Source organism: Argiope bruennichi, chromosome 10 (assembly GCF_947563725.1).
Source record: "Argiope bruennichi chromosome 10, qqArgBrue1.1, whole genome shotgun sequence".
NCBI lineage: Eukaryota > Metazoa > Arthropoda > Arachnida > Araneae > Araneidae > Argiope > Argiope bruennichi.
In genome coordinates this window covers 5,300,161-5,327,905 of record NC_079160.1, presented here as the reverse complement: position 1 = coordinate 5,327,905, position 27,745 = coordinate 5,300,161, and the positions used below count along the sequence as shown (strand labels likewise).

At 27.6% G+C, this 27,745-nt stretch overlaps 1 protein-coding gene across 2 annotated transcripts; it reads left to right on the top strand.

Annotated features, from left to right (window-relative positions):
- The first annotated feature begins 2,056 nt into the window (after nucleotides 1-2,056).
- On the top strand, nucleotides 2,057-27,745 carry LOC129988681 (solute carrier family 25 member 16-like). Of its 2 annotated transcripts, none has more exons than XM_056096954.1 (9): nucleotides 2,057-2,409; nucleotides 4,726-4,818; nucleotides 6,939-7,072; nucleotides 16,708-16,768; nucleotides 17,760-17,881; nucleotides 17,999-18,065; nucleotides 19,819-19,981; nucleotides 23,049-23,117; nucleotides 24,588-27,745. In XM_056096954.1, exons 1-9 carry the CDS (start codon nucleotides 2,331-2,333, stop codon nucleotides 24,760-24,762), a joined length of 963 nt encoding a protein of 320 aa, XP_055952929.1. In that variant the 5' UTR covers nucleotides 2,057-2,330; the 3' UTR covers nucleotides 24,763-27,745. The 2 variants fall into 2 exon arrangements, with proteins under 2 accessions (XP_055952929.1, XP_055952930.1); XM_056096955.1 differs by lacking the exon at nucleotides 2,057-2,409 and adding an exon at nucleotides 3,664-3,789.

The following is a 27,745-nucleotide window of genomic DNA, read 5'->3' as shown; positions in this document are numbered from 1 at the left end:
GTGAGCGCTAGAGACAGTGATCACTACAGATTTTAGTCCCAAAATTTTTATTTACATGTTGATAAGGGACACAGCACAGATTGCAACACAAAATTATGAAAATATTAAAAGAAAAACACCACGATCTAGCAGAGCGTCCTTAGTCTCCTCCCTCTCAGCCAGTTCTCCTTCTCTCCCTCTTTCTCCTCCCCCACTTCCGTTAGGCAAGCGGGGTTACTCTCAGGGGTGAGAAGGGTTGCCAAAATTGGCATGTCTTACAGTAACCTTCTAAACTTATCAGTTACAATCCGGGGCCATAAACCTGGATTACTTATATTCACTTAATCATATTTGTTATTGTCATTTTCGTCGTTATTTTCTGATTTGATAATATTTTGTATAAACATATGATCCTTCAAAGATTTTCATAGTTTCTATATTTCCATTGCAAGATCGCGTAGTTTGTACGGAACTTTCTTCTTCAGTTGAGGCTTAAATTGTAGCTTCCGAAGTCTAAGTAGTTTCATCGCCAGAATTACTTCGTAAACAAGAAAGCAGATCTACTTGTGGCTTGAAATGCTTTTTCTTCTTTTTCTTTTATGTTATTTTCCTTTTTTGACACCCTGAGGGATATTTCCTTACCATGATATTTCCTAACATTATTAAACATTTTATAGCATGGATTTCCAAAATACTATATGCTACCTAATTTAGTAAGTGAGGTAAATGACCTTAAATCTACTTACCTTAGGTTTATAATAAGTTGAACACTTGCACTAGAATGTAATATATCTGTAAACATATATTTCCAAACCCGCTGATTTCCCAAGTGAAATTTCTTCGTTCCTTCTTTCCCTTCCGCGATTATTGTTAGAATATTATTTTAATTCTTGATCACGTTGGGCCCCCTCAATCCCGGGGATCCGGTGCATAGTATCCGCCTCATCCCCCTAGATGGCCAGCCCTGCTGACAGATAATTAAGATTTTGCTGGATTTGGATCAAAATTTAACAAGTGTCTACTTTACATATGTTAAATCTTTATACCAAATTTTATCTATATAGCTCTTTTGTTTTGTAGTTATCGTGTTAGCTATATTCGAACAATTGGACAGACAAATTTTTCCGAAAGGATTATGCTCAATTCGATAGAAATTCGATAGAAATCTACAAATTCGATGTAAATACCATATACTAAATTTCATCCGTCTAGCTCACAGCGTGTTTCAATTGCATTTGCCACAGACAGACAGACAGACATATTGATAAAAATGTGTTTTTTGAATTCTGAGAGGAGACATGGGGATTCGTCAAAATCCCGAGTTCGATTAATGTGATCATTACAATATGTTTTCAACAGATCCTCTACGTGGAAATAAAAATTGAAATCTTTTCACTATTATTCATTTTCATAATTGTAACTCTTTTTTTAAATACAGAAAATTAAAACCTGATGGTTCTTTATAATAATTTTTCATATTTTAGAGCATAATTTTTAATTATTTCTAAATGTTTTGCAAACAAATATTCTTAAACGAGGCAATTATCAATTCTGTGAATATTTTTGTTATCATAAATTATATCCATGCGAACTATTCGGAGCAAATTCGGTGAAGATTATTACAAAAAAAAAGATCTTATTGCAGCATACATCTTGCATACTGCAAACATATAAAGAAAGCATTAGTAATTGATATAAATTATTTATTTTATTTATTTATTTTTGTAGTTGTTTTCGATTTCTACTTCAATACCACTCTACATTCCCATTCAGCTTACAGTAAAAATAAAGAAGAAAGAAAGAAAGAAGCTCCTATAAACTCGTCTATATATTCCAAAAATTCCACATTTTATTTGTTTCAGCTGTTTTAGCTAAATAAAATAAAAACGCAGAATTCACAAAATGCTTCCAAAATCTTTTTATTTTTTTATTTTTTTTTTTTTTATGAATCGGCAGTTTATAATTCTGCCTCAACCTTCTTATACCAGATTAAATAAAAAAATTATTTGAATAAAAGAGGATGCAAGTAGGAAAATAGTCCTCATACGCGGAAACTTCGGCAAAATTCTCCACTCACACTGCGACGCCCCTACTTTGTTAATGGATCAGCTTAGAAGGAATATGCGCAGTGGCCTCGAAGGTCATCCACTTCAGTGAGGGCTACCGCATTTTATAAACAGCCTTAGAAACTACAAGAAGGTTTTGGTTTCGGTTTCTGTAAACTACTCTGATCTTCATTCTTGATGTGAAACGTGAAGTTCATTGGCGCCAAATGCAAATCTATTCCGTTGTATCACAGTAGCTTTGGAAGTCGTAACACTCAGATTGGCAACAGTATTTTGGATGAAAGCATGGTTGTAGAAGATAGAGGCTCGACTACACCCGAAAAAGAAACGATGGAGTATTTTTATAAATCATTTATTGCTGGAGGTAAAAGTACTATAATTGTTTATCGAAATGCATTTTCATGCTTTACTGCCTCATTGCATAAAACAAAATTGTTTATATGGTGAGATATGATCGATTAGATAGTAACTCTGGAATCATGTGGTAGATCTGATACCAAAAGGTATAGGACATATTTTTATGTAAGACTAATATGAAAATCATACGGTTGTTATTTCAACTCGAAATATTTTTTTAAAAAAATAATTAATCAAGCCACGAAAAAATGTATCGATGTATCCAATCTACTAAATTTAACAGTTTTAATATTCTAATTTAGTATTTGCTCATATATTGCATGTAGTTTTATTAATTAGCTAAAGTACTCATAATTTTAAAAATGCTTTAATTGCAGGAAATATTTTTTAACATTAAAAGACATTGCTTGACGAATTATTGTCTTTAAGGTCAACTTTAAAAATTGAAGGTTTCAATGAAAAAAAGAGAAATATTGCTAGATAATGTTCAAACTCAAGTAGTGAAATTATAAACCAGTTTTTATGAACCAATGAAATTCAACTAATAAGGCAAAATAAAGTGTCCATTTCTTTAAGAGCTCACCAATTTTAATTACACCTCAGAAATTTGACTAATTTAAATAATTTATTCAAGCAATATTTATTAATAGTAGGAAAGCAAATCAAAGTAATATAAACTTTGAAAAAGTAGAGAATTTTTATATTAATAGTCAGAAAACTGTAATTTTAATAAAAGTCTAGGTTTATACTGTTGGTAAAAATTGTGTATTCATTTTTATTATGTCATCATCTTAAATAGGGAAAATTGATGTTATGTTCTCTTAACAAAGTGAAAAAAAGAGTTTGGTTTTCTTCCTTACCAATAGTTAGAGAAACTATGGAATTTGTGTCTCTGTTCAATAGCATTCTTATAAGATCCAATGATTGTTTATATCTCTTGGGCAAGTAGATCTTGTATTAAAGTGATTTTTATATTAATTTTAATTTGTCATGAGAAATAAAAATAAATTTTCCTAAACAGCATTAAATGCTGTATTATATTGATTCTTTTGTGTGTGTGTTGATAAAATTATATTTATATTGAAAGTTAGAGATGTATTTATTCTTTTTTAAATTATTGGTTATCTCAATTGATATTTGTAACCAGAATCTTGAAATGTTTTTAGACAGTATTGTTCTTTAGGTTAACACTGTTTTTGTTGTTAACATTTTTTTAGAATGAATGAAAGTGAGGCCATCAGAACATTCTTGTAAATCATCGCATCGCAGAGGGCAAAAGCTCTGGTTATTTGAAAATTGTGATTTTTTCGATCGATTTCACTTGATAAATCAACTGTAATAAGGAGGATGAAAAGTGTTTTTCTTTAGATGCTATTCCTTAATATAAGTAAAGTTTTTTATAACCCTCCCCCTACTTTTTTAAAAAAATTTATATGTGCCTTATCTATTTGTGCATGTATTCTTGTATCAAATTAGTGAACCATGACAACACTTAAAATAATATCATTGCACTTTTATTAAATATTGCAATGGGGATTTGAATGAACACTTTTATCAGTTACTTTGCAGATATTATATTGTTTAAAATTTATTTGTGTAATTGAAGAGTTTCAGATAAATTTAGGCATTAATAACAAAATACATTGCACTATATGCCGAAATGTGCACCTTAACTACCCATTTATATTTTATAAGCAAGTTAATGCATCTTTAAAGTTAAGAGATTTACAATATGAGAAAAAAAAGAGCTGACTTTGCCTCATTGATAATTCGGGTCCTTCTTACAATAGTAATAAATTACTAAAAAGTATCGCAAACTATGTTAGGAATGGGAGAAAATAAATTTCGCTGCTATTTCAGATGTAATGTATATTTTATGACCTTAGATAGTTTGTAAATATCTGCATTGGAGTCAAGTATAAGTTTTCAATTATTTCTTGTTTCATATTTTTCAAGAATTTTGGTAAAAGTTGTAAAAAAAAACTAAATAAATTTAAAATTTTTATTTGTTTTATTATTTCTTAGTTTCTAATTTTTATATTTGCCTTCCAATTTTGATTTGCTTTCTAGTTTTTTTTAGAAGAAAATGAATCCATTTCTTTGAAAAAAAATTTCTGAAAAAGGGCCTAAAGTTGGAAAAAAGGCCAGCGCTATTTCAGAATTTTATAAAAATGGATTAAAAATCGGCAAAGTATCAATTTTATATTATCATATATGTTTATTCCAGTCATTAAAGTTCTTTTTATAAGCACTGGGCATTTCCAGATTTAATGATTTTTGTTAATAAAAAAAGGTTGCCATTGACATGTAATTTTTTTCTTAGGTATAGCTGGTATGTGTGCCAAAACAGCTGTTGCACCTTTAGACAGAATCAAAATACTTTTACTGGCTCACAATCGACATTACAAAAATTATGGTATTAATTTCTTCTATTGCTTTTCTGATGAACAAATATACTATCATTTTATTTATTTATAATTTAGGGAAGGAATTGTATATTTATGTTTAATCCTCTGAGAAGTAATTTATTTCGATCGAAAAACAAACAATTCAAAATTAATTTTTAAAGCTGAAGAATAATATTTTTTGGTATGTATATGGATATTTTCTTTAATGAAAAAAGTTACTCAATTATCATTTTTGAATTTTGCTTATGTATGAACAGCTTTAAAACTATAATTAGGCTGCTTGAAAGGAACAAAAAAAGTTCACTTTAAAAAATCACTTTTAGAATTTATTATATTTTATCAATCAAAAATCAGTATGCTTTATGCATATATTAGTTTTTTTTTTCTATGTTCTTTAGTTTTGAAAATTAGTTGATTAGGTTTTCAGTGATATTAAATTTTTATTATTCATATTTTGCGTTTTTTCTGAAAATTTCACTTAAGAATTGGAATAGAAATTTATCGATTGAATGGAACTTTGTCATTTTTATGTAAATTATTTTTAGTTTTACCTAATAATTATATTATATTATTGTTTTGACTAATATTTCAAAATATTTTCCTTTCTAAAACCATCTTAGCACATTTGTATACTGTGGCTGAAAGTGCTTTATTTGATCTATCACTAATAATTTTAGTATCTGTGGATCAACTTAATTAAATATTTGAGGAGGAGTCACTTGCTTTTTCTGAGTACATTCTTAAACTATTGCATCTTTCAGAATAGGATTTTATAAGCCAGCCTTTGTTGACCTTACTTGCACATATGAATAATTTTGATGTGTAAAAACTACATTTTCAACTCTATTCTGTATAGTTTTAACTTGCTCAAAAATGTAGTATATACTACATTTAGTAAAATGTATGTATAAATACATTGCATTTTATTTTGAATTTTTTTTTACTTATTTAATTTGCTTAAAAATATACATTATATTATATAGTATAAGATAGACATGACTTTGTAACATTAGCATATTTTATTTTAAATATATTTGAAATTATTAAATGAATTTTATGGTTGAATATTAATATCAGTATAATTAAATTCTGGCTTGCTTGGATGAATAGCAGTAGGCAATTGAATAAGATAGCCTTGATTTTCTCAATTATTTACTAAAAATTATACATCTTTTTTTTCTGCATGAGATTGACTCCTATTTCTCCTTTTAATATGAGATAGGTAGGTAAAATGTTATTTTATTACAAATTTTCCAGGCATTAAAATTTACTTGCACAGATGAAAACAAACTAGTTTATTAATACTTGGAAATTCTGCCAAAATGTTTAAGTGAAGGAAATTTTATGCAAATACAAAATTCTTCAATGCAAACTGTTCCCATTTCATAAGACCTATTGTTTTGAATACTTAATTCAAATTAATATGATTTTAATACAGATATTGTGTTAAAGTATTAAATTATAGAAAAAAATATATGATCTTTGCAAAGAACTACATTTCCTGCACTATGATGAAAATCTGGAAATAAACAATTTGCTTTGCAGGAAATAGACAAAAATGACATTGCTTTGTTAATTTTTGAAAAATGTCTTTCTTGATTTAGATTGTACAATTGATCATGAGTTTGTCATTAACCTAACATATTCTCTTTGCAAATAATTATTTTGATCTGATAAATTTGAGGTATATAAAATTGATTTTTTAATATGCATAGCCCATCTTTTTAGTTTTTAAATCAAACCTTTGAGATCTTAAGAATATTTTAACTTTCAGATTTTAACAAAATATCTGAATTTTTAATTATCTGGTTTTGAACTAAAAATGAAACACAGAAAGAGCGAATTCAGCTTCTTAATTAGAAAAGTTTCTTGAAAATTTTGTGACAATTTGAAGAAGATTCATTTATGTTTATGTCTTGACATAAATTATGTAATCTATGTTATGTTTTGTTATATCATTTGCCTATTTATTATTTAATTCAAGCTTGAATCATACTTTCATTTGAGTTTTTTTTATGTATTTAAAAAATGCCTTGTTTAGAATCTTGTGGCACAGTGCTGTTTCAATAGCAGATGAATTTCAGCTTTTCTTTAACACTGCATTGAGGATTTCATTTTTGATGTCTAGGTGTATTTTCTGGTTTGCGACGTATTGTTCAAAAGGAAAGTGTTTTAGGATTGTACAAAGGCAATGGTGCACAAATGCTTAGAGTATTTCCTCTGGCAGCTGTTCGGTTTGGTTCATTTGAATTATATAAAACGGTAATATATTTTGTTATATCATGCATTTTTGGTGCTCTTTAGCTAATAATTTGTAATAAAATAGAAATGAGCCTATAAAACATTCAAAGCCAATTGAATTGGAATTTTTTTTCTGCTAAGAGATAGTTTGAAGTATGCCACAATTGAATTTGAGATACACAACATTGGAAAAAAAAAGACTTTAAGCCACATTGAGAAAAATTCTTTTATAGTAAATATTTTAAAAATCTTTTATTAAATAATCAATTAAATCGAATCGCAGCATAAATATTACAAAAGTGAAGGAGAAGTTTCTGAACATGTCTATTGCCTACAAATAAAGCTCTTGATTGAATTTTTATTTTACTTTCTGACTTTTGTTTGTGTGAAATTAATTTTTTAATCTGAAACTGGTTTTTATTTTCTTATGCAAATAAAAAAAAATTAAAACTTTTTTTTTAATAAGACATACCAAGTTTTAAAACAAATTCAACTGTAATATAACCTGGAATAACCATTATCAATTATTTGAAATTTCTTTTGAATCGTGGAAATATGATGACAAGAATTCCATCAAAGTCAACATATTTTGGCTTTTAAACAAACTAACAAAAAATCAGTTTAAAAAAAAAATGACAGAATATTCACTTTAAGCAAGGTTTGGGTGCTGATTACTACTAAATAAACATTAGCTAGATTTAAAGTGTGACAGTTTTAATCATTTATCAGAAATAATTATACATCAATTTCGCTACATTATTTACAGAAAAAAGAAATCAATTATTTTTAATATTGTTATACCATATCAAAGGTGCAAAATGATGAAAAATATATAGAGAATAAATTAATAAAACAGACTATCATCTTCCTCACAGTGCCTAAAAATTGCAAAAATTTATCGTTTTTCATTATAATTTCTATCTGGTTTGTTTGTTTTTTTTTTTCCCCAAGATTATATGCTATGTATTATATATCAAGATTATATGTTCGCCACTTCAAGACAGTAAAATAAATTTTATCAAAATCTGTCTGTAACTTCTGTTTGACATTCCTTATAAAATAGTCAAAAAATGCATAAAATTGTTATAATATACTATTTTTAGTTCCAAATCATCATTATAATCTTCATGCACCATCTTGTTGATGAGTTGCAATAATTTGATGAATGTGCATATCATAAAGTCATAAGAATTTTTTTTTTTTTTTTTTTTTTTTAAGGATAGCACATTGTAATTGTAAACTCACTCCAAAACTACTTTTTTTTTTTTTTTTTTTTTTTTTTGCAAAGAACAAAAGACAAGAATACAGAAATCACCAAACCGAGACATTTAAGAAAGTTAAAACTCCTTGATGTGTTTCAAAAGTTTAGCATGACATTTTGCTCTGTTTTCTCTATTCCTAATATTTGGGAATCTGATTGATGGGAGAACTCAGACAGTAGATTCATTTCTGAACTCAATTATTCAATAATTTTTAGATCCTGAGGTGTGTATATGAAGTGAATTCTTTTCTCTCTTAATAGAAATATTTTCATGGGTTTTAAATTGTGATTTTTCACGAAGAAAAGTTGGGATATTATTGTATGAATCGACTTTTGAGTTTAAAAAATTATGCATAAAACCCCTTTAAACTAATAAAAACTTTTATTTAAAGATTAAATTGAATAGGTTAGGCATTATTGGCATTCAGATGATTTGAAATAATTACTGCCTGAAGTTTATAATTGTTTTTCTCTTTGTAACTGACTTGCATTTAAAATCTATTTGATGTCTAGCTTTTTGAAGTGTTTTCAGTTAGTAATTATCAACATCATATATTCATTATCCATGAAAAAAAAATATGTTGTATTTTATGCATTTACAGTCAATGGTATTAAATTTCCAGAAAAGTTTTGTGTTGTTTTAAGCATATGACTTGAACTCTGTGAAGCATATCTTGGTTTTAGTGTTCAACAAATGTGTCATGAACGATTTTAAAATAGATTTTTATTTAATTTTTTCATGTTAGTGCTATCTGAATATTTTCTTTGTCAATATTAATCACATGAAATGTGATAATTTGTTAGAATCATTGGTAGTCAAATCTTCAAAATTGATTTTTTGGTGCCACAGAAACATTAAAATGATTTTAATCTCTATCAAGTGTTTTTTGGTCAGCTTAGGAGTTACATGTGTAATTACTGAGTTCTTTTATAAGTCAGATGTCCAAATAGTTTCTGGTAAGAATGAGAAAAGAGTAAAATGATTAAAATACATAGAGTTGATTTAATAGCTTTTATCATGTGAGAACACGATGTTGGTTTGGTTTGAGGGTTTTTGAAGCTCGAAATCGCGTAGACAATAAAATAAAGCATAAATGGCAATTTTCGGTTTTTTTTTTCCCTTGGCTGGTAAAAAGGGTTTGGAGTTCTCATAAACCAGTTTAAACTGGTTAATGACTTAAATTAATTGACAAATAATGACTTAAAAAATAATTATGTTCTCACATGATAACTTGAAATTTGCGATCTTAGATTTCATTTTAACTTGCTGTAAGTACTCATTATTTACATAAGAATAAATTTTGTATATGGTTCTTTCTTGACTTAAATTGGATTTTATTTATTTATTTTGAAAATCTTCTAAATTTTGTTTCTTTCTCAGTTTTTGCCTTTCGTTATTAATTAACAAATGATACTTTATTTTCGGAATTTAATCTTTCAATGTATGTACCAGTTTTCAGTAAAAATATTGATATTTTTTTAGACTGAAATAACCTTATGTTATTCAAATATACCAATAAACTATTGCAAGTCATCAATAAAATGGTACGTGAAGATTATAGTGATGATTAAGAATTAGAAGTTGCATATTGAAGTAATTTCATGTAACTATTTTATAGGGAATATGCATTTAAGAGTTACAGACCAATTTTGATCTGACTTATTTTATTACTTTCATGATCATGAATAATGTTTCACGATGAATTGCGATACAATACATTGTTATTCACAATGAATTTGCGATTTCGTTTTAGTTATCGGGTGTTTTTTTTTTGTTTTTTGTCCCTTCTTTCTTTACTTTTTCTGTCTTTCTTTCTTTCTTTTTTTTTTTTTTTTAAATCTTTGTACATAATTTTTGTTAATATGTTTATAAATACTGCCATATTCTAAAATATAAAAATACTTGTTTTAAACATGTCATTTTGGAATAAACTTTTCTGTTTCCTGATTGAATGATATCTTTATGGCAAAACTATTGCGGTTATCAGAAGGTTGTTGACTGTCCTTTACTTAATCCCTAAATATTCATCTTCAGAAATAAAAGCAAAAAGGATTCATTCAGATTAAATACACAATTTTATTCGCAGCTCGCATTTTCACACTCAAGCATACTTGCATTTAAAAAAAAAAAAAAAAAAAACTAAGTGTTGTTATATCTCCACTTTCGCCTGGCATCTAAATTGCTTACTGAACTCCTTTCAAAACTAGTTTGAGTACTCGTCCGTCGTGATCGAATTTGAACTTATCGAATTGATTTCGATAGTTATTGAATTTGCATGACTATTGAGAATCAGGCAATGTTTTGCATATCAGTGGAAAATGTGTGTTGTTCTTTTCTTTTTAATCTGCATGCTTTTCTGTAGTGTGTGCTTTTATATTTCTAAAAGTGTGTAATTTTTCGTTTTTTATATCTTTAGAAAAATGCTCTTTTCCAATTTCATTATATATATATATATTATTATTCCAAAACTAGTTTGAGTGCTTGATCGAATTTCCGATTCTTACAGAATTTTCGATACTTTTTCAGTTTTCAATATATGTTGTATTTTTCGATAGCTATCGAATTTTTGGTAATTTCGAGAATTTGATAGTTATAGAATTTGCATGACTATTGAGAATCAGGCAATGTTTTACAGATATTTGTGTGTGAGGGGGGCGGGGGTGGATTTCAACGAATTGTTTCGCATATTGTACGAAAATATGTGTTCTTCTTTTCTTTTGAATGTGCATGTTTTTCTGTAGTATGCGCTTTTATATTTCTAAAAGTGTGTAATTTTTCTTGTTTTATATCTTTAAAAAATGCTCTTTTCCAATTTCATTATATATATTTTTTATTATAATATATTATTTTTTATTTAAGATAAAGATTATTTTTAATGGATAAATTTTATTATTGCAATTTATTTCATTTTACGTAATTGGAGTATATGTTGCGCTTTTTACAAATTTTGCTGCAGTTTATAAGAGAATTTATACTAGCTGACCCGGCAAACGTTGTTCTGCCATATAAATTATTTCTAGTGAATATTTTGGTTGTTAATTAAAAAAATAACAAATGTATTGTAAGTGTGTGGGGATGGGATCTATGACAGAAAGAGGAATGGAGCGCTCTAGGCGTTGATCGCTTATAAACAAAACAAAAAAAAAAAAAAACATTTATTTTCTTAATACAATGCATTTCATTAACGTAACGAATATATACATTGTTTGATCTCTAAAAGTTAAACTTGAAGTGAAAAAAGTAATATATTTTTTATCCTAAAGTATAAAAATGAAGAAAATAAATATTCATTTCGAAGAGCAATTGAGTGTGTCAGTCCGTCTGTAGCCAACACAAATAAGTTCGATGGTTTGCCCACACGAGTACATGTCGCGTATAATTGTCCGTGTGAAAAACATGTGCCCAAATCTAAGCCGCAAACAGACATCGTTTGGCCTTGCGTCTTGTTGATTGTCATTTCGAATGCCAATCGAATAGGAAACTGAACGCGTTTGAATTCAATCGGCACGTCTCTGAGAATCATTGGAATTTGTGGCAGCAAAACATTTTCGGCTCGGAATTTGCCATTCAAAATGGTAACTTCGATAAGCATTCATCCCATCAGCGTACTTTGAGCGTGGAATGACGGGAAGTGTTTGTCTGAAATCACCCGAGAGGAGTAACAGATCTGAATAGTTTGCGTTGCTCATCTGCTGTTTTGATAGTTTATATATATATATATATATATATATATATCTTTGAGTGTTCTGTTCAACGCCTCAAGAGTATGTTTGTGCGTCTTAGTGCATTCATCCCAGATGATAATATTGCATTTTTTCTGTAACGTGGCCATGGACGATTGTTTTTATGTTGCACACTGCATCTGGGTTATTTTGAATATTCAGTGGCAGCTTAAATGCTGAATGAGCTGTTCTGCCACCATCCAATAAATTTGCTGCAATACCAGGTGATGCAACGGTCAGTGCGATGACATTATTAGATCGTATTTCGGCGAGAATTAGCGAAATAAGAAATGTTTTGCCAGTTCCACCTGGTGCATCCAAAAAAAAAAAAAAAAAGAAGAAGAAGAATCTACCTTGTTCCGCCGAAACTGTCAGTATAATGCAGTCGTAAATGAATTTTTGTTCATGCGTCAGTAGTGGGACATTGCGACTAACAATCGCTGCCATTTCTGCAGTATCGTACTGCAGTTCACGATTCATTTCGGTATCCATTAAATCAGATGCACTTCGATTTGGCGAACTCATATCGAAATGACTGAGTGGTAAATTGGCAATGATCCTAGATAGCAATCAATACTTCATTGTACATAGCGTCACTGTATAGAATCGTTAGATCCTTCATCGCGTACGAATTCGATGCAATATATCGTCAGTCATTGAATCTTTGTGCTTATCCCATATCGTGTCTGCACTTCCCGGGAAACATGTAGTCAACACTATAGCGAATAGTAAACGAATTTCTGTTGCTGTACAGTCCAATGCTGCTTCAGCAAGCATGTTGTCTTCGAGCAAGCCGAGTGCAAGGCATGCATCTTTATATGTTGAATACTGTTGTCCATTCAATTTGCGTATATCATGGAATGACAGTGGGCCGGTGACATTAACCAACAACAGTCGCATATAGAAGCACTCAATCTGCCTTGGATTAACTGTATATACTCGGCCCAAAGTGTTTGATTTGAATAGGTCGGGGCACGCATCAATTGGTGTTCCTTTCTTGCGGGGCATCCTTTTTTTTTTTTTTTTTTTTTTGATTTTATGTGAAATAGTGTGGTACTTCGGAATAGTGTTCGTGCAAAGGCAGCGAAAGTATCCGCACGATTACACTATTCGAAAAATTCAGTGAATGTAGTTTTTGGTTGATTTATGGCACGCTGAATTGCTGTCTCGTTGGTGAAAAATACACTCTGGTCGTTTTCAAGATGGGCGGCTAAATGTATAACTCATGGGTCCCGTTCATGAATTGGGAAACCAAAGATACGCCAGACAGCTTCATTGGAGCTGATGAACCGGCCAATTTGGTAGCGCATGATTTCGTCGTTGTCATTCAATCAAGGAGCATTCACATCGGTATTTTGAATTTGAAACGCAGCCATATCGCTGCCTAATTCACAGCGCCATCTGTCATACAACGCATAAAGCATTTCGTTCTATTTGAAATACCAACGACGGGTTAATTATTTGGATGCAGTTCGTTCAAAAATAAGAAAATCGCGATTAAAAAATGGGGAGGTGGGGGCTAGAAGGGTGAAAATTTGGCAATATAGGTATTTTTTGATGCCAAATAAAAAAATACAACAAAAAATTGATTTGGTCAAAAAAATAGAAAAAAAAATTCTGGATAGGGACGCCCTAATTACCTAGCGTTATGAAATATACTTTACGACCTATTATCATACCTACCAAATACACATAAAAAAATTTCATAAAAATTGGTCGAGCCGTTTCGGAGGAGTGCGAACACAAACACCGTGACATGAGATTTTTATATATTAGATATATATATATTAACCAATCAAAGTAAGAAATATTTTGAAAAGGAAACGAAATAGTTTCGGAATCGCAACTAGAAATAATTTCTTATTCAAACTAAAACCAAAAGTGGAACAGGAAAAACAACCTAGTATTTAGAGAGCGCAAAGCAGCTACATCTAAAACACAGATGAATTGAGACAAAAGTAATAAAAATCAAGTTAATAGGAAATTCAAATTAAACCAAATAAAAAAAAGAATCCGGCCTGAAGACTTTTTTAAGGTTTACCCTCAGGCAGGGATTAAAAAAAAAAGGGATTTTTTCTGTGAAGGAATGCAGGCTAAAAAGTCAAATAATGATTCCTCGTGACCCGAAAATCCCCTGAAATTAGGCCGAAGAGATATAGCATTTTAACAGAAAGGAAAATACAAAACAATAAATTAGAAGAACACTAATAAGCAAAATAACAATAAAACAAAATACCGTATAATAACACTCAAACTAGTAATGAAACAAAAAGGAAAGCACATACCAGCTGCAGGCAAAGAAATTTTAAGCTATCGATTGTTATTCCCGCTTTTTAACACCTCCAAGCTAACGCATTTAAGATAAAAAACAATTGTAGTGTCCCAGCACCATCTATTGAGTGATCTAATATGCAAGGAAAGTTCTATTTTTATTTTAGGTAAAGTATTAATCTCAAATTATATTTTGTGTAATCAAAAAGTTGATATTACAGTAGTTTTTTGGAAATTCATTATTAAATTTTTAATGAGGTTATTTGATGCTACAATATAGGAATTTTTATTATTGCAAACCCTTTTGATCCTGTTAAATTGTGAGAAAATTAGATTTTTGAAAATTTTAGAGTTTAGATTGGAATGATAATTACAAAGGTTTATTATTTTGAATTCATCCCTTTTATCGTAGATACCAACTATTGTTTTATCATTAGCAATTTCGATTTTATATACATATATATACTCTTTTTTTTTTTTTTTTTTTTTTTTTTTTTTTCAAATACACAATATTTTGAATTGATTTAAAAAATTCCTGCATTTGATGTAAGAAATCTTTTGTGATATTATTTTTCTGTTTTTAATGTAAAGATTTTTTTAGAGGTAATTTTTCAATATTTTAACTTTTTTTTTATATATAATCCTTTTTTATCCCTCCTTTTTAATTTTTCATAATTTATTTTAATTTTTTTTATTTCATTTCAAATTTTATAATATACCAAAATGTTGATAGTATATAAGAAAATTAGTTAGAATTTTAATATTCAGAGACACAGTATTATACTTGAGTGTTGGTTATTTTTTATTGGGTTTATATTAATGTTATATTATGGCATAATTTTCTTTTATTTGATCATGATCAAGATCGTTCCTAAAATTTTTAATGTATTACATCATTTGTCTGTAAATAAATTTACCCTTCATAATATTTGTTATTAATATTTTAATCACTTTCATCTTTTTTTGTGTTTTGAAATAGTAAATTGAATGATTAATTTTAATCATATAACATACATATTGTTAAAATTTTAGTGCATATTTAAATTAAATTTGCCAATAATACTATTAAAATAAGAATAAAAATTATATAATTTATATACAAAATTAATTTTTCAAGACATCAGATTTTGAATTCATGAATTATTAAAACTGTTTAATTTTACTTGTTAAAGGTAAAGTATGTCATTTACTTTTTTTGTGTGTGTGAAGAATAAAAGAAGTATTTTTTAAGTCAGCAGTAAAAAGGGTAAGATTTTGAAACTTATTATATTGAAAAAACAAACACAGTTTTATAAATTGTAACATGCAGACATTGCTTTGGCATTGACACACTTTATTAAAGGGATTTTAACACAATTATTATCTATTTTTATTCGAAAGAAAATGAACATTTTCATTATATAAATTGAAACTTCTTTTTATTTGAAGTTGTTCTGATCAGTCAGTATGTTAAGAGATGCTATTTATAACTTATAATAGCTATAAATAAATAATAATATCACATTATGTATCGAAAAATATCGATATGCGTTGCAAGATATATCACAGTGATGAAGTTCAGGCGTTGCCCAGCCCTAGTGGTGTGGATCAACTTAATATTTATTGGTAAGCGTTTATGTATCTATAAAATATAAAATAACGTTACATTCTAAAATAATTATAAAAATTATTTATTATAATTTTCTTAAAATGCATATTTGCTTGAAGTAGAAGGTATAATGATAAATTTTTGACAATAGAAAGAATAATCTTGAAATTAATAATATTAGGATTATTCAATAAGGCTTATAGTGAAATTCATTATCTTCATTCCTATTTTAATTTAAAATTAATGATGATCCTAAATTTAACAAAAAGATATAATTAATAAATATTTTAGATTTAATAATTTAATCTACTTTTATTAAAAATACATGATTAAATTTATAATAATCAAGTGAATTTTAATATCAGTATTCTTTGAAAAAAAATCAAACTCGGATTTACTTATTTGAACCTATTGCTAATCTTAAAATTAATTTGAAATAAAAGATTATGTTTTTTTTTTTATCAAATTCTATACATTTTGGGATAGATACATGTAAAGTAATTTTACTATTTCTGTAAAACAAAACCATAAAATTTTAATGTATTTTAAATAACTTTGTTTTATCCATGAGCATGCTTTGTTTGCATACTGAAGTACTAAAGGCATGATAGTAAGTGAAAAGTAGTAAAGGCATGTTAGAGGAAAAACAGCAAGCATTTGTCAGAATCCAACAGAATTTGATATATATAGTTATGCTTGCTTTCAGTAGAATACTGTAATTTCTTTCAATAAAATGCTGTGGCTAGTTAATTTGATGTTGTATGAAGAAAAGATTTTTTATTTCTGTTGAATGATTTTTTTTTTTTTTTTCAGTTTTTAAAGAATGTAATTGGAACATCTCATTCTGTTAATTTTTTTGCTGGATCTTTAGCAGGTAATAAATTTTTCTTTCATATTCTTCTGTTTCTAAGAACACAGCAGTATATCTAAAAATGTGTCGTGGATCGATTAAAATATTGATTTATCTACTTTACCAAAAAGTTTCAAATTAATACTTATAAACTTTTTTTATAACAAGTATAATAAATGCAGATATATAATTTTAACTGGATATTTTCTTAAAATGGATTATGACTGTTTAAGGCTTAATGCAAATTGATTGCTGAAAAAATATTTTTCTGAATGATTTTAATTATTTCTTTCTTTAAAAAAAATATATATATATAATTTGGAGTTTAATAAATCTGTAAGTTCTAAAGCTTTCTGATCCATAAAGTAATACATTATGTCTTTTTAGATGTATTTGATGTTAAATTAGTATCAAAATAAGATGAAGGGAAAGCTGGATTTTATATTTATTATTTAAGTTGATGCATATTAAACTTTGGATATAATTGACTGTATGGATATAATGAGAAGACTGTATATGTATGAAATAACACAAAAATGCTGTGATACAAATGAGTGTAATTGATATACCACCTTTGTCTCAAAATTATAGAATTGTGTAAAATTTCTAATTAAATAGTAATGATGAGAACTCTCATCATTGCATGCTGAAGCTCTATCTAGAGCGTACCTTATTTAGAAGAATGTATAGTACTTATGATTTTTTTTTAGAAACTAATATGCAAGTTACTCAAAGTATTGCCAAAACATATGATCTATCATGCACTATTTACTAAAAAAAAATCAATTGAAAATATTTAAGAAGTACTTTTTTATGCTTCTTGTTCAGGCATTTTGGAAAAATGAAACGTGTTTTATTGCTTTTCAATGAATTATAAAAATTTATATTGGAATGACATACATTTGAAAAAATTATTCAAAAAACTTTGATTTATTAAATTTTTTGAAATGCTTTTAAAATATTTTTTGTTTTAATGGCAATTTTTCAGTAAATTGATGTTGTATTCTTTTGGTAGGTATAACTTCAGTCATGATGACTTATCCACTTGATATTGCACGAGCTCGTCTAGCTTTTCAAGTAACTGGAGAACATATATATTCTGGCATTTATGATACACTCTCATGTATGTTTAGGACGGTAGGTATTTAATGTTCTAAAATTATTCTTATAAATTTGTTATTTTACACAATTTTATGTAACTGGCTGTAAATTTTTGCAAACTAAAAATTTTATCCAGTATAACATTTTTTGTAGGAAGGTGGTGTAAGAGCTCTTTATAAAGGACTTATACCTACTATTCTTGGCATGATACCTTATGGTGGTAAGAAATATATTTTTAACTTCCTAATGATATTTTGTAGCAACAATGGGGGGGGGAGTAAAGAGAAATTCAAGTTAATGTGTTGAAATATAATAAAAATTAAATGTTTATTAAAAAAGTGATTAAGTCAATTTCATGCATTAGTAATTATTGTTGAAAGATTATAAAAATTAAATCATTATTAACCAGCAATGACCTTCACTAGGATAAAGAAAATCCCCCCTCCCCTATATTAATTGAAATTTCTTAAAATGGAAATTAAATGATATTTTGTCATCATATAACAGGGATGGACATTGAATCGAACACGGTCAATCACTGGACAACCAAGACATTTTGAGGTGACCGCCTTCATTAAAACCTATGATGTGCATATTAAAAGAAACAGTTGCATTCATGTATTATCCATTTGGCAATGTTGATGTGGAAGAAATAACTAAAAATATAAATTATATATTTCTTTCTCTTAAGAAGTATTTCTCCTTCAAAATGACAATTTTAAAAGCATGTGGTTCAGAACCTAAGAATAACTTTTGGAATCTAATGGGCGAAGTAAAATAACCTAATTAAAAAAAAGTTGCACATCATATAACTTTTTTTTTTTTTTTTTTTTTTTTTTGCTCTACCTACCTATGTGAATCTGCATTTTCAAAGATGATTATAATTAAGACAATGTATTGTTCCCATCTCACAGACTGCAATTAGAATCCGGTGCAAGATTATATACCGAGATATTCAAAATTGGTAGACAGCAGACTATTAACTAGTTTTAGAGGAAAATGATTATAGACCATTTTTTAAGCTCATCACACTTATGCCACTGGGTTAACCACACCTTGAAAAAAATTAGAAGTAGCCTGGAAAAATATGTCCACCCCTGATATATGAATATGATTGTAAAATAAAACATAATTTATATACAGTTTACATTCACTTGATTTCTTAAAATGTTGAATTTGACAGTAAGTACAACTTGGAAAGTAAAATTGTTATTATCTTTACGGAAAAAAAATGCTTTATTATAATGGATTAGTCTAATTGTGACTATTGCAGTAAACAGCCTGTATAGCTCTTGGTTGCATATTTTTAAGTATTCAAGGACTTTTTCATGCCAACTAGTTGTATTTATTTATATCAGAAACTATTAAAATTATATTTTATGATAGCATTCTTGATTCTTGTAGTAATATTTAAATGGTATGTATTTATATATATATGCCCCATAAGATTAAATATTTATTGTAAATTATCTTATCTGAAGAATTTCTAATATTTATCCGATTAGTTTTTATTAGAACAATAATTTTTTTTAAAAAAATACAAAATGCTGACTATAAATGATTTGGAAGGCAAGTTTTGCAATGTTGTTTGATATATACAAATATATTTGAATATAATATGCATTTTGTTAAATTTATGATAATTTTAATACAATAAACCTTTTTTTGTTTATTGCTTCTTTTAAGATTTGAAAAAAACTGGTCTTAATAAAGGCTGTATTATTATGGTTTTCTTATAAAAATTTTTCTCATACATTATTTAATATTTGTCTTGTCCATATTTTAATTAATGGACAAGACAAATATGAAATTTCCACAAGACAGAATTTTTTTTTTTTTTTTTTTGTTTTTTTTTTTTTTTTTTTTTTTTTTTTTTTTTTTTGAAGAGGGGATACTCATAGTAGTAATTCTTCTGTAATAGTTTTATAACTTCAAATTTCAAGGAAATTTCTAATACACTCTCTTTCTTTTAGGTCTGTCATTTTATACATTTGAGGAGTTGAAATTTTTATGCTTAGAATATATTCCAAACATCTGTGGCCGACCTGATTCAAGCAACAGTGGTGGACTAGTTTTAACTGTTCCTGCAAAATTAGTCTGTGGTGGAATAGCAATACCAGTTGCACAGACAATTTCGTAAGTGCTTTTAGATAAGTTTTCTCTGAAGTTTCGGAATTTCTGAACATTTTGGCTATTGTAAAAGAATTGAAACATGACTTTTTAGATGTTAAAATCTATGTTATAAAGAAATTTGATTTTGATTTTTTTTAAAACTAAAATTATATTTACCTTATTGAGGGGGAAGGGGACTTTTACTACTTTCTTTCTTTCATAAAAAAAAATATATTATTTGATTTTTTTTAGGTGATTAAATGGGTGTTAAACTTTTACCTTAAAATGGGAAACAAAGTTTTTATTATTCTCTTTCCTAATTGAATTTTTATTTTATTTAAAAGAAATAAATATGGAAACCACACTTTAAAATGATGATAGCCCATTTGTGACCTGACTTTTAGAAGTGCTAAGTTGATCAAATATGTCTCCTTTAAGAATATTATATTCTGATTTTATTGTATAACAATTATTTGTGGAGCTCTTGCTGTAGCGTAGTACCATTATAAGCATTGCTATCCTAGGGCAGTTCTTAAAAGGTGCTATGAAAACAAAATATAAATATTTTTTAGGTTAATTTTTAAAATCAAATATAATGACATAAGAAAAAATATCTTTCTCTGAATGCCATTTACATTTTCAGAGCCAAAGATGGCTCTCTATTTCTGACCAATTTATTCCATGCTGCTTTAGTTTTTCATAAAATTATTTATAAAATATGTATCATTGTTGTGCATTTTTAATTCTTCAATGTGTACTCATGCTATGCATGAATTGGAAATTTCTAGCAATGATTTTATCAAAGCACCTGTATGTCAAATATAAAAGAAAACTGAAAGTTTTAATAATTTTAATACTTTAATAACTTTCAGCTAGCATATAATAAACGAACAGATTTTCTTTCAGATTAGAGTAATGAGATCAGATTGAATCTTTTAAGATAAGCTATGTCTTCCACCCTCCACCCCCAAATCTAATTGATGTAAAAATAGAAAATAGTAAAAATTGTGAATGAAAATAATGCAAAAATTTATTACAATAACAATTTCAAACTGATGATCCAACTTTTGAATGTTAAGAAAATTAACAGATACATGAGCAATTGAGCATTAAAGAATTTTTCTTTTGCCAGAGTTATATGAGTATTACATATTCATATAATTGCTTATAATATATTATCTTATTGTTTTAAAAATAGAATGATACAGCAATTATCAGGGTGGCCACCAATCAGGGAATTCCTGGAGGTCGGGAAATTTCTTTTATAAATCGGTAATTTTTATCGAACATGTAGTATTTTTTCATAAGTAGAAGGAAACATTGTTGGTAACTAATGAAAATCAATCTTTCACTGATAGTCTAAAACAAACTATAGAAGAGAAAGATTAACTACCATATTTGATATATTGCACATATAATATTTTATTTAATATAAATATATATTTTCACCGAAATTCTTTGTTTGCTTTTTTTTAGAATTACAAATTGTTAGAATAATTAGTGATAATGGTTTTGTGTTTTTTGAGAAAAAGTAACCTAACTAAAGCCCAGCTCCTGTTACTGTTTTGATTTTAAGCTATAATGTGTCTCTTTTATTTAAAAAGATATATTTATGGAGCTATCCCCGTCCCCCATCTTCTTTCGAACATCAAATCGCTCAGACCACATGTTACGTGCGCGAAAGTATGAATTTTAGGAATTAATATTCAAATCTATTTATAAAATATTGTCCCTTTATTTTAATTTCGAAACTGGCATTTTAATTAAATAAGTATTTCACAATGATTATTATTTCCCCTCTTCTCAGAGATATTTTTGTTGGATTATGAAGTTTTGGACATTTTTGCTATTTCCGTAAAATATTGTTTTTGTTGTTGTTTATTTTTAAACATTGTAAACACAGATTACTATATTCTTCATATGAATAGATGACATGAAATGGATGTTATTGCCAGTATTTTCTTTTAATATTTTTTTTATTATTTTGTGTATATTTAAGATCCCCCATACATTCAACAAAATGCTCTATAATTTTAAAATAATATTAAATGCGAGAAATTAATTTGCTTGATGCATTATAAGTATTCATGCCATTTATAATTTTTTTCTAACATTTTTCTTATATGGCTTGGCTTGATATATATGAAATTGTTTCCACAAAAATTTACAAAATTCATTCATACTATCTATTTTGAAATTTATACCTCATTTTTTTTTTTTAATGCAATAAAGAAAAAAATCATGAAGAGAAATGTTCCACTTTTTCCTTGTATTTTATGAACTAAGCATTCAGCCGATAAAATAGGGGCAAAAAGTGGAAAATTTGTAGCAAAAAAAATCGCTAAGCAAGTGATTTTTATTTTTATTATTCTAGTTGATGAGCTAAAAGTCATTGCGATTTTTATTCCATTTGAGAATTTTTCTTATTTTAATGTAGTGATTTCATCATTTCATTCTGTATTTATAAATGATTTTTTTTTCTGTTAGTAAAATTATTGCTGAATTCTGTTTGGTATGTAATTTGACTAACGGTTTTGAGATATGAATGGTTGGCTAAAAGTAGGTCTAGATGGGCATGCATCTTCTAGTAATGGTTAATATATTTGCTAAAAAAAAAGAAAGAAAGGTTTTACATAATTGAAGCTTATTTAAAATTCAATAAGTGAAAAAAAATTTTTATTTTACATTGATTTTGGTTAAAAGAATATAACAATTTTTTAAATAAAGTTAAGAATATATTGTACAATAATTAAAGAGAATAAAATACAGTGACATCATTCTGAATATATTGGAAACATCCAAAAAATGTCAGGGAAATTTATCAAAAAAAATGAAAATTTGAGGGAAAAATCAGAGAAATTCAAACAGCAGAAATACTGCCCATCCTGAATTATTAGTATTAAATATTGGGGATTTTAAAAAACAAATTAAAATATGAAAATATGTTATTTGAATGCTTTTATGCCAAAAATGAAAACATTGCTAGTAGTTATTATCATAAAATATTATCGATAGTTGGACATTGAAATTCAATGGCTCTTCTTAATAATACATTTTGAATTATTTACCAAAATATGCATTTTCTTTAAAGATATCCCTTGGATGTTGTACGAAGAAAGATGCAGCTAAGTATGATGAGCCCAGAAACTGAAAGATTTGCGTAAGTATTTAAGATGTTTAAAAAAAAATTATGTAGATATTATTTTTATAAATCAAATACAATTTTCGATGTCAGTTCTTAGCATATGTAAGCCCGATTACCCAGTCTTTGATAATTTAGAATGGTTAGAATCATGTTTAAAATAGATTTTTATACTTATAAAATGAATTACTCTCAATATTCCATCTGCATCTGAAATTTGAACTTTCAGGAATATAGATTTCACTTTTTATTTCATGATTTGATACATGAAAATGCTCTTTATAATAATCCACAAAGTTGAGACGGATTAAAGATTTGTTTTTCTCTAAATATATCCTCATTTCAAAATAGTATAAGTGCTTTGAAATTAACATTTTTTCCCCCCTTTCTTTCCAAAATTTGTTGAAGAACTGCTTAATATGAAAGACAGTTTACTAAGTTTTAAAGAAAGAAAAATGGAAATCACTGTTATGTAGGATGGGTGGAGGGGGAGGGCATGTTTAATGGAGATGTTCTTAACTTTAAAAAATTCAAAGTCTTCTATTAAGATTCACTGATTTTTTATTGGGATTTATCTTGTGAAATGCAAATGTTTCTTTAAAAAAGGCATTCTGAATCAACTGTCTTTATCCTAAATTGACATCATAATTAGTTAAATGAATAAAAGTGTGCATTTATATCTCAAATGTGTGTCTAATAACTCTGAACTAGAATTATCAAATTTGATATAAAAAATACTTTCGGGAGTACATATGCATAAACTAAAATATATATATATATATATATATATATAAAACCTTTAAAAATAATTATGCCATTTGAATTTTTTTAACGATATCAGTTAAATTATCACAAACCTTTTTTCCCTTTGTTTTGATTTTTTTTAATATTATTTATTACAATGCTATTCAAACTAATTTTCATTATCTTATCAACTATTTATTTTTAAAATCGAAGAATTAAGATTCTATTTATATTTTCATATTCTTTGACATTGTAGTTATTAGTTTCTGTTTTTTTATTTTATTTTATTCAAATCTAAACTAAGCCCATTTAAAAATAAATCTGGCATGCTGAAAAATTGTACTTGTTGGTTTTTAATTTTTATCAGTATGCTTTAATCTAACTGACATGTTGTTGAATGTCATCCCATATTAGTTATACACTAAGCTGCACAAATTTAATAACATATGAGGAATAAGACAGTCATTTTACATTGTAACAATTTTGACATATGTGCAAAAATCTTAATGAAGTTAATACATAAAAATCAGAACAGAAATAATGCTACTTAAATTTCTATCTCAATTTAAAGTTCAAATTTACTTTGCTGAAAAAAACCATAAACATCATATTATTCATAAATGAGTTAATAAAACTCTAGCAAGTCATAAAAAAGGATTAATTAATAATTAAAACATTTTTATTACTAGGAAAGTTTATATTTAATATTTCTAATATAAATGTTTTCTTACCCTCATGTTATAGGGAAAAAGGTTTTATTACAACACTTATTATGACATACCGTGAAGATGGTATTGTGAGAGGACTCTATCGAGGCATGACTATAAACTATATGAGAGCTATACCAATGGGTGCTGTTTCATTTTCAACTTATGAACTATTCAAACAGATTTTTGGCTTGGATATAGGAAAATCCTGAGAAAAATATATAATGTATTTTCGTACAATTACTTCATGTGATCAAATGCTTCTCTATTGTAAAACATGGACTATATATATTTATATATTTGATTATTTTTATTGTAATGAAAACTACTCTTACTCCTTGAATTATAAGGTAGGGAAATTTCTCGATTTACTCTTATATGGCAGGCCCAAATTGAATTTATTATTTCAATGAATTCAATTAAAGCAGTAATTTTAAAAATAAAATCTTCTAGATAATAATGCTGAAAATTGAGATATTTGAAGTTTGTTTTGTTTCAGAAAGATCTGAATTTGTAATAAATTTAACATGACATTTTTCATATGCAGTACATTATGTTTTTGCAATATAATTAAATAATGAATGCAATTTTTTTTATTAATAAGTCATATCTTGCATAATACAGGGTAGTTATTTGAATGAAACATGGTACATACATTATATGGACAGTGGGAAAAAGAATTAAAAAATTTCAATTTTGACTATCAGAGGAATTGTGGCACCTAAAGGACAAAAAAAATCTGTCAGAATCATTAAAATTTATTTAGTTACAGGATGTGCTCCATTGACATCAATTACATGTTGAAAGTATATTATAGAGTGTTGCATTATTGCATGTTCAATGGTAGCACAAATGAACTCTCAAGGGATTTATTTCCTCAGCATGGTGTGTAATGCTGGGTTTCAACTAAGGTAAAGCCCTAATTCCTCCTCCATAAACACGGTCTTTTAGAATCTCCCACAACCAGAAACCACAGGAATTTAAATCAGGTGAACATGAAGGCTATATATCTGGGAAAAGATCTGGATATTACACGATTCTTGTCAAAGTTAACACAGAGCAGTTTTGTGACTTGGAGTCTGGTGTTGCTCCATTTTTCATGAAGACGGTGGTCTGCAAACATAGTTGGTCCTGCAAAGCAGAAATGACCTACTCTCAAGAAGTTCATTGTTCAGAGCATGTTTTAAGAACTTGACGGATGAGAGTTTCAAAGAAAAATAGTCAGAGGATAAAATCAGTAGTAAATCCAAACCATGGAATCACATAATCAGAATACAATGGTTGTTGGTGCAAGACATAGGAAGTGAAGCACTCCATATGTGGCAATTTCGATTATTCACAACTCCATCTAAAGAAAAGAAAAAAACACCTCATCTGACCATAGAATTTGCCAAAGCCATGTATCATCTACTTCCATTCTTGCCAAAAATCAGCAAGCAAGTTTGGAGGTTTTGAGCATTTTCAGAACGTGGCACAGCATTCCAGACAATGTGGATCTTTCATGGATATCATTTAAAATGGATCACAGAGTTTTCTGTACTGTCGACCATGGAATCGCCAACTCATCCGACACTAACAGAGCACTTGCTGAAGAATAGCTATAATTTGAGGCTTTTTCAACCATAGTAGTAGCAACTTCTCCAACAGTTTCATTTACAATCGGGGTTTTGCCCTCTTCTTGGCAGCTCGCCCAAGTCTCCAATCTCTTCAAACCATTCTTTGACATAAACCTTTTTTGCAATTCCTTTATACAACGATATTCACACAGTGCAGCTAAGTTATTGCTGCCATTTTGATAAAACAGTTTTACCAATAAAACTCAATTTTTCTTCTGTCAGGGAATTATTAACAGTGACAAAGGCATGCAGAATGATTTCCAAGCTCTTACTACAAGTCTCTTAAGTTTATAAAAATTTATCCAAATTAGTCAAAGTGCCATCTAATGGTCAAAATGTGAACTTTTTTCCCCATGGTCCATATAACTCGTATGCCAAGTTTCATCAAAATCCGATATTCAGACCCCTCTAGAACCCATTCTGCTTAAGGTCACTTTAATTATAACCACTGTATTTTAAATTTCATAAACAGCATTGTAACATATAAAACTATTTTACTTATGATATTTTGAATTAAAGTGACACAAATACTAATATTCGATTGAAAAAAATTATTTAACTTCAGCTTCTTATTTAATTACAAAATTTAGTTTAAATGATACTTACTGCATTAAAAATAATACATTTCAGTAAAAGTCATTTTAATCCTATCAAGTTTGATAGGATTAAATGTAGGATCATATCAATAAGTATATTCATATATCATCAATAAGTATATTAACATGACTAAATGTTCCGTATACAATTGAAATTTTAGTCGCTGTACTATATTAAAAAAAATTAGAGAAAAATTATTTCACAAACTTCTTAAAACATTAAATGATCCTCAAATATTTTCATAGCATTTTTGCAGTATTTATTAAAGCCTATTTGAACAAATTGTATCAGGGTATCTCATTTCATATATTGTTTATAATATCTAGCACAAATTTAAAATTTTACAAACTGTTCTTGTTTTTATTTACGTTTTCTAAACTAAAACTACTAAACTATTCTGGCATAACCAAATCTTTAACTGTGTTTTCATCACTCTTTTTAAATATACATTATGCTTTGTCTTAATGTGCTTCTTTTATATTAATGATGAATTATTCACAAGTTTGTTTCTTTGCTTAATTTATTATTAGTTTCTAGAAAGAAAGAAAAAAATATTTTTAAGTTAATTTGAACAGCCTCAAATACATGTTGCATTTGTTAGTAAATTCTTTAATGATATGTATGTTTTCATACAAAATTTACTTATATTGTTAGTGCAATCATTACTAATATATAAATTAGTGAGCTAAAAGTACTTATATAGCTACAACATGTTCATTTATTGAATGATAAATATCTGATAATGTGTAAAATATAATCATACACGTTTCAAGTTTTGACACAAATTATATTGCTATAAATTGTACTTTCCTATCTGTGAGACTCCTGGGGGGGGGGGAGTCCAACACATTTGGTTCTAATGGAATGGTACAAATTGAAGTTCTGCTATTAGTAATCTATCAAATTTCATCATAAATATGTATATTCTTATTCAAATATTGATTTTGTACAAATAAAGTTGAATTATTATAAATTTCATCAA

Coding starts and splice junctions, on each gene's coding strand:
- LOC129988681 (XM_056096954.1), top strand. CDS start 2,331: ATGGTTGTAGAAGATAGAGGCTCGACTACACCCGAAAAAGAAACGATG. Junction 4,819..6,938: donor TCGACATTACAAAAATTATG/GTATTAATTTCT, acceptor TTTGATGTCTAG/GTGTATTTTCTGGTTTGCGA. Junction 19,982..23,048: donor CCAGTTGCACAGACAATTTC/GTAAGTGCTTTT, acceptor TTTTCTTTAAAG/ATATCCCTTGGATGTTGTAC.